This window comes from Melospiza melodia, chromosome 10 (assembly GCF_035770615.1).
Source record: "Melospiza melodia melodia isolate bMelMel2 chromosome 10, bMelMel2.pri, whole genome shotgun sequence".
Lineage (NCBI taxonomy): Eukaryota > Metazoa > Chordata > Aves > Passeriformes > Passerellidae > Melospiza > Melospiza melodia.
The window spans coordinates 26,474,558-26,488,581 of NC_086203.1; the positions used below are offsets into that span (position 1 = coordinate 26,474,558).

Here is a 14,024-nt window from a genome sequence, read left to right on the forward strand (position 1 = left end):
AAGAACAAAGCGAAGAAATAAGATAAAGGTATAATCAGAATATGAATCAGCTCAGCTTGGATATTAATATATCATCAGAGAAGTGTCTGCAATAATCTTTGTTTGAAACTGCATGGAAAGACATTGCCACTTTTAGAGCAAGAGGATTATTCTCTGAACCAGCACAGGAGAGTGTCTGTCCAAACAAAACCCTGGGTGTGATGACCCACAGGATTTGGCCCCCAGAAGCTCAACAGTGGGAGCAGCCTGAGGCTGCAAAGAGCTGGTGAGGATTGCTGCCTACCAAAACTGCTCATCCAGAAGCAGCAGTGAGACACAAACTATTCCAGAGAGAGCACACCGAGGATCTGAGGCACGGATCTCTCTCTTCCCCCAGCAGAGCAGCTGGCACAGATTTAATTCTGCGGCCTCCCAGCAGAAGGGCAAAGCTGGTGTCAGATGCCAGACAACAGCACTGGAAGCAGCAGCACTGCTCCAAAAGGAGAGGCAGGCACACATCACAGCACCTGTGCAACGAGTCAGAAAAGGCTGTAAATTGACCCAAGATCCCCTGGAACAAAACTTCTTTGGGAATATAAAATCTCTGCCATGGGCTGGGCTTCAAGGAAAGCAAGTCATTCATTTGGGCCATATTTCATAATCCCCTACTACCAAATTTACATTGTAGTTTTCCCCTGTCCTCAGTGACAGCAAAAGCTTCCAGAGGGCCATTTCAGGGTATGTGACACATTTCACCCCTTTGGGGTAGCACCTAATTGAGAAGTTCTGGTTTTGTTCTCAATTCCACCACAAATCCAGTATATAACCACTGGAAAGTAACTTATTTTCTTTGAATTTACCTTCAAAAATAGACAACTTTTCTCTAAAACTCTTTTTTTCCCATCTAGAACATCTCAGAAATGGTTTTAACTTAACATCACCATAGAACACTTACCAAAATAAATAAAATTCCAGTTATGGGTAAACACTGTACAAATAGCAAATGAAAAGGATCTCCCCTGATGACACCATGAATATATATGCAGAGAAACAATAGAAATAGTAATTTTAAAATTTAATCGGAAAATCAAAACAATGGAAAAATATTGGGAATGTAGAGCTCATTAGGGCAAGCAGAGTCTATTAACTGTTCAGCTGTCCAAGCACAGAGCAGAAAATCTCCTGTTTGCTTATCACTGAGTACAATGACCACTATGATCCCAGCTGTAATCAAATACATAATGGAAAGTGACCTAAACCGAGGAAATCAAAACCAAAAAAACACAGGGCCAGATCCTCCCACCACTGACTCTGGTGGACTTAACTGGCTGAATGCTCCCACTCCAGCAAATCAGAATTTAATAATTATGACCCTGAACAGCTTCCCACTGCTGATGGGATCTTTCCCCTACACTAGAGAGCTTATGCACAATGACTTACATTAGTACTAGACAGCTTTTTTTTTTCCACCTTTCAGTCTGTATAAAAATTGGATGTGCATTGTTACCCCAATATTTACATAAAGCATAACAATGACTTCTGTCTCTGGGTCACCAGCAGTTCATCTGCACCACTGCACTTCAGTCTGCTGCAATGTCAGGGGGAGCAGACCGGCTGCAGCTTCAACTCTACCCTCTATTCTATTTATGAAGACTGATGACAAAAAATCTCTAACAGGCAAATAAGAAAAAGAGCATGAAATGCATCTACAATAATAGGGAACAATTACGTGTCTCAAAATGTAACCACTTGGAAATTCAGTCTGTCAAGGAACTGGACATTTAATTATTATAATCATTCTAAACAAGAACTGATTGAAACTGAAAATTTACTTTTATCTAGAATTTTGCTTATGAATTTTAAGTATGTTACCTATTAGGATATAACCAAAGCAATGAAAATCCAAACAAATTACTCCCATTCCAGTAAGCCTTCCTTATGCAGTACAAGCCTGCTCTCCTTTTTTTTGAGGCATCTCAATGAATATTTTTAGCTAATGGCTAAATTCTTTCCCATATCTAGATTCAAAGAGGCAAGGAATATGTATACTTTGCTATTCCCCTAGAGAATGGATTTATTTTAGGACAAGAAAAACTATGCCTGCTTTCAAATTTTATCTCTTCCTCATGCTTTCCTGTCATCACTTATGAATGTAAAGGTTAAACTACCTAGAACTATCTAAGGAAATAAATCTAATTGCACAGCTATAACCAAAGTTTATTGCCCTACAATAATTGCTACTAATTCTATAAGTTCCATCTTTTCACCTTCATACCACCTTGATAGGTACTAAATTACAGTTGAAAATACACTAAGACATAATTTACTAACACGGTCCCATCAATTCACTGGGATCAGCTTTGTATTTTGATGTTGTACTGTATGCAAGAAACACCTCAGACAAATCCATAGAATCATAGAGGTTGAAAAGACCTTAGAGATCATCTGTACCAGTTCTAGCATCAGCATTTTCTTTCTATGATCCCCTAAGTTACATTCATGACCTAAATTCATTTAAAACAATTTTACATATCTTTGTGTCATTAGGAAAGTCTTATCCTTGGTGCACCACAAGAAGTTCAGGTGTGTTCTTCCACAATTTTCAGCCAGGTCTCAGATCCTTGGGAATCCGAGGTGCATTTCAGGCAGAACCAAATCTCCCTGATTTTTCTTGTGAGATTGTAATGTACCAATATAGCAAAATCCAGGTTCAGGAGCTGCAGCCACAGTTCAAAGGAGAAGTGCTGTCCCTTTTTCCCAACTCCTTTGCAAGTTCAAAGGGTGAAGTCAATAACAGCATGACAAAAAAGGGTCTCTGTGTGACAGCCAAGGAACAGTTCCATGAGCCATAGTTCTGGGAGTGGCCCTCAGGTTTAGCCTTTGCTACCGTGTTACCTATAAAAGGAGAGGAAAGAGTTACTTACACAGAATCGACCTAAAAAGGATATCAAGTGCATTGTTACTGCAAAAAACTGCACACAAATAGACAATGAATGAACTTGCCCCAGCCACACCTTTATATCACGCAGAGAAGCAGAATCTCCATAGAAATGTTAATTACATGTTATTTCATAGCATGAGGGAGATTTGCAGATAAAGAAATGGCAATTCACCGTTAAATTTGCCACCAACACCTCCTGGACATCTCCTATTTTACTTTGCTTCATGTCATTCCCAATGCCTCCAACACAAGTGTAGGATTTACATCCCAAAGGGCCATTCATGCAAACTGCTGCCCATTCCCAGGGGTCCATCCCATGGGAGGGAATCAGGGACCTGGCAGCACATGGGAATAAATTGTTCCTGCAGCAGAAATCTCCCCCAGCCAGCAGAACTCCCTCAGGACCCTGGAGGGGCTGCAGGGATGTGTTGAAGCCTTGATGCACACACAGGACACAGCTCTGGCTGCACAGTGAGGAGGGTCCTGCTGGATTTCCTGTCCTGGAAATGGATGAGAACAGGCAGCTGGAAGGAGGAAAGCTTTGTCAGCTCTGCTCTGCAGTGTCTACATGTGTCACAAAACTAAACAGACACTCAGCATAGAGAAGTTTTTATTTCCTTCCCTGAGGGAACTGATGGAAGATGCAAATTCCTCAGCTTTGCAGATTTTAACTGTCCCACTCAGACACTAACTGTTCATCTAAATACTGAGTCGTGTCAGCAGTCTCCTCTGCTTCAAATATTTTAGTTACACTATTTTTGCTTATGTTCATGGAATGAGAAGATAGAGGACTTAAAGTTGATTAAATGACATTTTCTCTTTCAGTGTATAATTAACCTGTGAAAGCCACTGTCCCACGTAGCACTGATCCCAGGGTCTTAAAAAGCTTTAAAAATTGATTACAAATTTAAATGGCAATGAGATCATCTCTGGTGCATAACACAGAAAAAGAATTCGTATGGAATGGATCTCAACTATTGTGTTTTAGACATAAGGCAACTATTAAATTGGAAAAAATTCATGGATGCATACACTTTCTGTAATTGTCCCAAAAGGTTTTGCTGCGTCTGATTTGAGCATCCCATTGCTGAGGCTCACAGGTGACTCAACAGTTTGGCTGTTCAAATAGGCCTCTTTGTGTAAAATTTTAATAACATACCTAAGAAATATTTGGTTTATTAATCTGAGACAAATCTTTGGTTCATTTTCAAAATAAAAACATATGCAATGCCATATTTCCCTTTTCCCTGGGACTCTCTTTCCATTCTAGTTTCCTTACAGCTGTCCAGAGGAAGGAAGAGGCAGCTGCATGATTAGGATCTGACAATTCAGACATCAGTGCCAACATAAAAGTCTTTGTTCTGCCACCCACCCCTCGAGTATCTGTCCAAGGCATCAAGGATAATTAACCCTCACTCAAAGAATAATTAACCTGACTCACTCTTCTCCAATAAAGTCCTTTTGGTATAAACTGTCAGCTCTCCCTTGGTATGTCCAGAGATGAAGTTGTCTTGTACAACCTAGAACTCCTGTTCACCAGTCCCACCCTTCAGTGTATGCTACAATGCTACTCCTGATCTACGAATGAGTAGTTAAAAATCAGCCCTGGGGAAAGAACTGAAAGGCTGAGGGTAATTTTTAACTTGTAGTAACTGAGTCCCAGTTATCCACACTGATTCCAGGGTTTGCAGGCCAAATTCCAGATATAGTGTCCACCACAGGAGATCAGCAGGACCCAGGCATGCTGTAGACTACATCTTTGGCACTTGATAAATATCACTGGCCACAGAGTCATAGAAAGGTTGGGGTTGTAAAGGTTCTTGAAAGTCTTCTAGTTCCAACCCCTCTGCCACGAGCAGGGATGCCACTACCTTTGTGCAATGTCTACAGAGCACCAGTGCCACAGCACAGCTGCCCAAAACATCCAATTTCCTCTCATCCATCCACAAATTAGTGCAGTTTTCAGTGCTCAGAGCAGCCTTCACTAAACAACATTTGGTGACAGTATTGCTTATTAACTCAGACTGTAACCTAATGAAGAACATTCTTTCCCAGCTAGAAGAGGCTGTAAAGGGAAAAGCTGAGCATATGTCTCTCCTTGCTATTGCCTGCTAAAGACTCCCGGTTTATGATGTATTTAGACATGCAGTTTGCTGTGACTTGCTGAACTTCAATGCACTGAACTCATTTTAAATTGCCAGGCAGACAGAGGACATGATATTTTCTCTCCATTAGTTAAGAAATAAGATGACATAAGCAAAGGTTTGGTTTAAAAAAAATAAATCAGGCCAGCTACAGGGTGGTCTGTAATTAGAAATATTCTGAACCAGCCTGATTTCCAGTGATGCTCAGTATGGCACACTGTCATCAGTGCAGGTTCTCAGCAACTCCCAAGCCAGACTGGTACTTTCAAAAGGTAAAACGCTGTCCAGCACAGGAATCTAAGTTTAAGTGACAGTGGTAAAGATCTTGGATCCCTGCAAATTGAAGAATTGGTTCTGGAACATGATTATCCCTCTAGCACTGAGCACAATGAAATAATTTCTTTGGCTCACTGCAGACTGAATCAGGGCCATTTTCAGTGTGATTGCAGGAGTGAAGGGGCAGTTCTGACCTAATATTTCCTCTCTGAGAGCAACTAATTAATCACAGCTTTCCAAAACTTTGCAAAGGCCAAGACTGGTGCTCACACCCACAGACAAAATGCAATAAGAGCAATCAGCAGAATGGCACCTTTAAATATAGGTGATCTCTGTACTTGCCTTTGTGGTTTTGACTTTATTTCCACTGCTGCAAGACCAACCTGAATAGTCTGGTAGTACTTTACAGTCCTCTCCATCCAAACAGGGGTTCATGTGACACCACCACTTCTGCAGGACAATGGAAGCTGAAAAAGAAGCAGGAAACAAACAATATATTTTTTGTCACCCTTGTTTTATTGCAGGGCGGTTGTCTGTGCCATGTTCAATTAGTTGATTTCAGAATGGAAAATCAACAATGACTGGTTTAATAGTGAATTACATGGAGTGTGTTTGAGGTAAAAAAGTGACAGAACACTTCACCAGCTCTCAGAAAGGTAAATGCCATATCCAAATGAGAAAGAGGCAGGCACCACCAGAGACTGATTCCAACATTTGAATTGACCTATGCAAGTGCCTTTCCATCTCCACAGACTACAAAAACAACTTTTCTCCTTCATTTGCATACTTCAGTCATGTACCTGCTGTAAGGGGGAATGAAGCTGAGACTTCTTGTTTAATCCATACATGCATATGGGAGACTGGACAGAGAAAAGCCAGTTTCTCCCTTCACTGGGTGAGAAAATAGAATTGCACAGAGACGTAAACCCCAGAGGTGTGTCAGCAAATACTGCAGGTAAGAACAGGGAAACCTCTGGCAAGCACTAGGATATTGACTAAAAATCCATTTGCAGTCACACTGCCACTTCTGCAATATGTTTTGGAAGGCCACAGTTGTACACCTTAGCTGGGCAAATTTATTAATTCTCTACCCTTAAGCCAATTTCTATTAAGACCATGCCTATTCTTTTTAGAAATGTAGCCATGACCTTATAAACCTGCTATTAACAACAGCGCAAACACCTGCATGCATTTCTCAGGTTTGCATTGTTCATGGCACTCATCAAATCCCAGAAAATTGTTATGAATCATATCAGTACACAATCCTACATAATCTATATTGGATTTCAAAATAAAATATGGCTTAAGATGTGGATTCAGCCAGTCTGCATTATGCTACTATGTGCACAAACTATTGAATCACATGCCTTAAAAGATAACACATTCAGATGAGATGAACAAAAATAATGGAGTCTACTTCTTGTAAAGCACTTTTTTCCCTTTTAATTTCAAGACATGTTTGTTCTTCTGCAACCTTTAAATTGGGGTGTCAAGCAGGGAAGCTGACATCAGGATATTGCTGAAATGTTCATTCAGTTACCTTTGTTTTGCACTTTTACTGAAAAACGTTATGAAAAGACACACTTTTGGAACACAGCTTTGGCTTTTATAAACTAATATTTCAGCCTTATAACATTACAAAATAAATGTATGAACTTTCATCTGGGTCTCAGATCATTTGCATTGATATTGATTGATTGTGGACAAAAAATGGGTGAAACCTGACTGTCCTTCCCTGGGAGGTGAGAGATCATTTCTGATAAAGCCTGCACTCAGGACAAAGCCCCTAAATGTCTGTATCAGTCTGTAGTATGCAAATTGAAGACTCAAACAGTTTCTTGCTTTCACAGTGTAGGAGTCTACTGCAGGGTATGTACAGAGTGGGAGAAAACACATCAGATCCTGAGGCTGAGGAAAGGGAGTTTCAGCTTCTGTGCTGCAGCAACTCACTCCAGTCCCAGATGCTGGCAAAAATAAGCTAAGCCTGGTAAAGCATTACCCTAAGGAGTGAGGGGAATAAAAAGCTTCCACTTGAACAGTTAAAACCTTACATTCATAATATTTTGTTACACTTAATTGCAACTATACTTCAATTAAAAAAAACTAAATTCCTTCAGCAACTGTTGGCTGAATCAAGCTTCTGCAGTATTTATATATTTCTGCCATAGAATGACAGTGTCACTTTTGCAGTCTTTAAGTGAGTTTAAAATAATGCCTGACTTCTATTATCTGCTACATGTAAAAGTATTTCTGCTATTTGATGTGTTACCTAAAAATGCAGAAGACACTCCTGATGTAACAAGAAAACTCCCTAAGAAAATGCACCATTAAACTGAACTGCTGAATTGTAAAGCATAAAAACACTAGGCATCTATTTTTTTTAAATCTACTTTTAAAAAATATCTGTTTTGACAGCTTCGTAATAGGTAAAAAAATCAAAAAACAGATTCACGTTTACATGGAACACAAATTTACATAGAACATATTTACATTCACACAGAACATAGAGTTCTATGTCTGACACTAAATATTTCTGAATATTAGATTAGAATTGGACTTAAAATTTTTTTTTATGTTTAAGTGAACTGGTTGCGATTTTAGGCACAAAAGAATAAAAACAGGATCTTGCTTATGAATTAATGGAATGAGGGATTTTGGTAACTTTAAGATGAAGAAAAAAATCTGTCTTGGAGTAGATTTACTAACTTAACAAGAGCAGCAACCCCTAAAAAAATAGGCAAATGAAATGGTGAATAATGATTTAGAGAAAAGCTCTCCATGTCAGATGTCCCAGCCCCATCTGCATTCCCAGTCTTAGGGCTGCATTTATTATCCAGTGAATTTTTAGCCAAGCTACTAAGTCTTAAGACATCTGGAAGAGTTAATATCATAAGCCTGAATTTCTTGGCTTATGCTGTTTTCAAACTAGTTTTAGAGGAGAATTCTTCTGTGGGAAAAAATTAAGTTTTATTGGCACAGACATGAAATGGACCAGCACATATATTAAGAGGATTAATTACACCAAGATTTATGCACAGGCTCATTATCAACAACGCACAGAGATGTCTCTAAAATTAACAAAAGGAAGGATTATGCTTTTTTGAGGCAGTGGGAAGTCAGACATCAAGGAGAATAAACTCAAACAATCTTAACGAGGCAGGAGTGAGCAGAGGCTCTCACTATCGGAATATTTACCAGTATAGGTGGACAGGACGTGCCTGAGCTTGTCTGGCCTTGGTGCTGAACCAAACAGCAGCACTGTGGTGTTTCACCCCACAGACACTTTGAGCTGGCTGGGTGTGTGGTGTTTCACCCCACAGATAATTTTGGCCGGCTGGGTGTGTGGTGTTTCACCCCACAGATAATTTTGGCCGGCTGGGTGTATGGTGTTTCACCCCACAGACACTTTGGGCTGGCTGGGTGTGTGGTGTTTCACCCCACAGACACTTTAGGCTGGCTGGGTGTGTGGTGTTTCACCCCACAGACACTTTGGGCTGGCTGGATGCTGCAGCTGGCCTTGTGGAGACAAGTCCAGGCCTGCAAGAGCTCTGGTGGTGATGGGATGGAGCCTCCTCCCTTAAGAGGGTCTGCTCCTCAGGTTTTCCCCTGACAGAGAAGGTTTCATCTCTTTCCTTCACCTTTAAGGCAATGGTGAAAGAAAGGAGTCGGTTCTGATGGAGGGTTTGGATCCAGAGCTTTATTCTGGCCCACAGGCCTCTGAATGCAGCAGCAATTCCAACAGAACTCCCTGAGCCTGGGGTTGCTGCTCCTTTGAACCCTGGGGAGAGGGGTAGGGAGCCACCAACCAGGTACATGAGAGGTCTCAAGGGACAAAGGACTCCCAGATGGCCCAATGCCCCCCAGGGGTAGAGGGCATCCTTTGATTCTGCCAATCACTCAACGCCCTTCTGGAATTGCAGGACTGACAGACAGTGCTGGGAGGCGTCAGGGAGGGGAAAGGAAGGATGACTGACACACCTGGGAGAGAATCTTCAGGGGAGGGACACAGGTTTTGTGGTAAAGCCTGAAATGACAACCCAGCACTCACCTTCCACGCAGGAGGGCTGGGCCCGCGTGGTGCCGGCCACCTGGCCTGGGAAGCAGGAGCACTTCACGGTCTGGGAGCGCTCCTCGATCCGGTTCTTGTTGCAGCACCGGTGCACAGCCACCACCTCACACGTGCCCTGCTTCACCTGGTGCTGCCCTAACAGCCCCAGAGGCAAAGGATGGAGAGAAAAACACATCAGTGCCTGTGAGAAACCATCGAAATGGGATGACCATTGTGGCAGGGAGGAATGATGAGGGGGACTTCATCTTATTAGAAGGTGAAGCTTTTTGGAAGCTTTCTCCACGGCCTCAGGTCAAACGCAGCGTTCTCTTGGGGGTCAGTGTCTGTCAGCACAGAAAGCTTAAATTCTCAGCAGCCAGGGTTCCAACAGGATCTGGCTCATTCCCTGAGTTTATATACTATTCTTCCTTATGAAATTAGTTTTTGTAAGTCAGTTTTCCAATCTATCTTCCCTCACCCTTACAAAAACAGAGCAGGTCAGAGTAATCAGTTAAATGATGAAGGCAAAAAGAGCACAGTCATCTTCCTTTGCCGTCCTGACATCCATCAGGTTTTATATTTAGATCTTTCCCTTCATAAATGGACACTGTGGATAGGGTAATATTTAATACAAGAGAGACATCTTAAACAGTAGGGAAACTTTTTGACACATCCACATGTAAGCACTGCTTGCTATGCTTGCCATCACAGACAGGCTGAGAACAAGGTAGGCTGTAAAGCTGTCAGAGATAGTCAAGTTTTGTCCATAAGGAGAAAAAATAAACATACCCAAACTGTATGGATTTCTTCAGTTCCCTCCCAGACCATTCTGAACAAACCTCTGATAAATATTGTCTGCTCCTGCTTTTCTCCAAGTTGATTTTTCCCCTCCTTTGCTCTTGCCTTCACATCTCACCTCAGTGCTCCTTGCAGCTGATCATTTTCCTTCCCTGCCAAACTTCCTCTCCATCCTGCCTAAACCTCCTCTCAGAAACTCCACTTCACAAGCCCCTCAGCTCCTTGCATAAAGTCATTTCCATGTCCTCACTTTCCTGAGCAGCCTTCAAGTGCTTCATCTTGCATTTGTCTTGTCTTATTTAGAGTAGAGCCTTGGATGGCTCTTATCTGTGTTTGTAAAGCACCTTGTAAATTAACAGCACTACAGAGCAGGGTGAGTTATTTCATAAGAGAGAGAGACAGAGACAACACTGAGAATAACAAAAATAGTCACCATCAAAGCAGCACAAAGCATAAGAAGAGAGACAGCCCAGATATTGGTGTAGGTGTGGCTGATATCAAAGGCACAGAGAATAAAGAAATGCAGGGGGAAGGCAGAGAACTCTCCACAAACAGAAAATCCTCCAAGTGACAAACCTCAGAGTTATCCTGCTTCTTCCTCACTCCATGTTTGCCCTGTTTGGAGGTTTTTGTTTGGATTTTTTGGGTTGGGTTATTTTTTTACAGTATCTGCTGCTAACTAACATCAGGCACACCTTTACAAATGAAATTTTCCTGAGGAATAAAGATCACTGTAATTTTTGTGCAGAAAATGTTATGACTTGATTAGTGTGAGATCTTAACTTTCAAAAAGAGTTAGCAATTCAATTTATACTTCTTGGAGGGAGTTCTTAAAAAAAAAGTATTAAATACATACATATAACTTTTTTAAAAAGTTGGCTTGGCAGTGTTCCTTGCTGTGTATGTTTTGGTTTCACAAGTATTTCAAGCACAGCTGAAATACTTGTGAAAACACTCGGCTGCCTGGATTTTCTTGCCAAATTTGTATTCATAACAACCTCAATGGACAAGAAACTATGCATATTCAATCTTGGAGTGGAAATGTGGTGTTCTACTTGAGCACTCAACTTTTTTAAAAATTATATCTACACAGAGCTTTTTGAGGTTTTTTCCTTTTTCTTTCCCTGAGGACAAAGCTACACTACTTTTAAGCAAAATTTGCTACAGTAGAAAAATGTATAAGGTATTTTACAGCAAGTTGGCAAAATGCTGAAGACAACATAAAAGTATCTTCAGAGCCACTGTAATAAGTTTATTGGGAGACTGACTTTTCATGCAAGTACTTAATAATAAACATGGAAAAAATGAAAACAGCTACTAGTCAGGAGAACAGCAGCTTCTCTGTAAGTCAATATGGAAAACACACAAAAGAGAAAGCAAATTTCTCACTTCATCCCAAAGTACTGTTCCTCAAAATACCTGACATGACAATGCTTGGAGAAAAGGTGGCACAAGTTCTGACAGAAAAGATTTTCTAAAATGAGATTGTTATTTAAGAGAGGTTGTTAATTTATTTATTAAATAAATTTAATATTTATTTAATTATCTGGTTTTTAGTGCTATAGCTTGAATCAAAACTCTTTGGAGTAAACAGGAAAAATTTCCATTGGTTTCCTACAGTGCCCATTGCGCTTGTCCTGCATTCACTGGAATCAACAGCAGAGTTTCTATTCACTTCAGGAGAGCAAGGTCAGAGTCTACTTGGTCTCCTGAGAATGAGATTTTACAAAGGAATAAATATAAAGCAAAAATTCTGAGCTGCTCAGGCCACATATTTGTGTTTGCCACGTATCTCATCCGAAAAACCAAGTGGCCAGCCTTGTCCTTAAGCAAAGTCACAATTCACCAGACATCAGATGCTGAGATAAGAGAAGCCTTTTTTCCAGAGGGTACGTCATAAGGATGGACAAGATCCAGCTCCAAGGATCAATATGTAGCTGCAAGGGTGTCTATTTTCCACCTCAAACCCTGCTTCCTTTAGGTGTACAGTCCTGTTAAGCCAATACCAAAGGAAATCAAACACTCTGGCCCCGATCATACAGCCCCAAAAACCTGGGGCTGCCTTTCAATTATCTTGTTTGACTTTTGAAGCAGTGACAGTGGTGCCCTGGAGTGCCAGGAGTCAACAGACACACTGCTGTTTGCAGAAGCTGAGATTAAGATGCCTCCTGAAAGCAGCCCTGGGTTCAGGAGCTGTTTCACTCACACTCCTCTTTGGCAGCTCCACCAGCAGGCGAGGGAAGGTGTCCCCTCTCCATCTCCTGGCAGGAGGGGGATGCCAGGTCTGAAAACAGCCCTGCCACACAAGGGAAGGCAGCACTCCCCTCCCTCACCCCTCATGCACAGCTCTTATGGAGTACAGCACTAAAAAGCCCCAGACATCTGCATGCATCATTTGCATTAATTGGATTGCCCTTGTAATAGTCTTTCCCCTCCTACACGCTCACATCGATATTTCCTCCTGCTTGTTCACACACATCCTGACACTTTTTATGCTGTTGAGCACCATATGAATTTCTCCTTAATATTCAGGCACATCTGTGAGCAGGTGCTGAACAAATGCTGAGGGTTAAAGTGGTGCCTTTCAGTCCTGTTTTTGCCAGTGCTCAGGAATCTAGAGGATAAACACTTGTTTGCAGAGTGGCTTCCACATTTAAGAAAACTCACAAAAAATCTTAACCAACCCTAACTCAATCTATTCCTCCCTAGATCTACTGAAACCTGTTGTATTTGCATTCAAGTGCCCAACAGCAGCAAAAAGAAAGAACATAAGAATTCTCTCCTGTACATTTTAATATTCATCTTGCACTAAATAAACCTTCACCTCAGGTTTAAAGTACACTTAACATGCAGCTGAGATTATACTGACAGAAACACTCAAGAAATGCCTTAAAATATTTTATAATTGATGGATTCTCTGGAAGCCAAGTCATTAGAAGAGCAGGGAGTGAAGAGTTTTCAAAATGTGAAGATCACAGTAAATGAATTCTATGCTGGACACATCAGGAAAGCCATTTCAGGGAGAAATGCAGTGAGAGAGAGGGAGAAAAGCTGTGGAGAGCAAAGCCCATAAATTCATAGCTCATCATGTGTAAACCTACTCAGATCTGTGACTTCAGGGCTGTCAGTATTTGGGGTTGAAATTTGGTTACATCTTCCCTTTTAAATAAGAAAACCCTCCAGAGGGAGAAACATTTTATCAGCATCACAGGAAGCTCTGTGTCACAGAGCAGCTTCTGCACACTGAAGGGAGAGCATGGGCCAGCCAGGCATGGTACAGGACAAAGGATGGGTGTTGAAAACCACACAGCTCTGTGTTTCCTCCTATCAGCAGTTTGGCATGTGTGTTTCTATCCATATCCTAATTTCCTTACAGCTTTTCCTCCCCAGAAACACCAGTGCTGCTCTGGTTCACTTTCTCTGTCTCCCATACAGGCACAGACACGATGGGACAGGGCTCCCTGATGGAACAACCTCCAGGATTCTCCCTGCCTTGAATTTTGCTGCCTTCCATAATGAAATACCTACAGATAACAGCAGCCCTCAGGTGCCCAGGTTTAGAATGCTTCTTAATGACCTCAAGAAGTGGCCACATGAAGGTTCTGTGACCATTTACTTGCCATCTGTAGGATCTTTATCACAGGAGAATGTTCTGTGCAGAGCTGCAATGCAGCCCCCCAGGATTTCAGAGAACACAGACATCTCTGAAGAACAAGAAAGCACAAACTAGAAAATTATTGAACTTGAACATTACTCACAGCAGTTGTGTTGGCTTGTGGAGATGACTCAATAATCACTACTGAACTGTTTATTCCCAGTGGTATTCTTAATATTCTCA

At 41.4% G+C, this 14,024-nt stretch overlaps 1 protein-coding gene across 1 annotated transcript in view; it reads right to left on the minus strand.

Moving 5' to 3' along the window:
- Positions 1-1,066: 1,066 nt before the first annotated feature.
- Positions 1,067-14,024, minus strand: part of TAFA4 (TAFA chemokine like family member 4) — a 45,234-nt gene continuing 32,276 nt past the window's right edge. Inside the window, exons 3-5 of the mRNA XM_063164314.1 lie at positions 9,389-9,544; positions 5,683-5,807; positions 1,067-2,874 (exon numbers count right to left, since the gene is read on the minus strand). Of these exons, the coding sequence (XP_063020384.1) occupies positions 2,863-2,874; positions 5,683-5,807; positions 9,389-9,544 (293 nt within the window). The 3' untranslated portion in view covers positions 1,067-2,862. The remainder of the gene's footprint in view (positions 2,875-5,682; positions 5,808-9,388; positions 9,545-14,024) is intronic.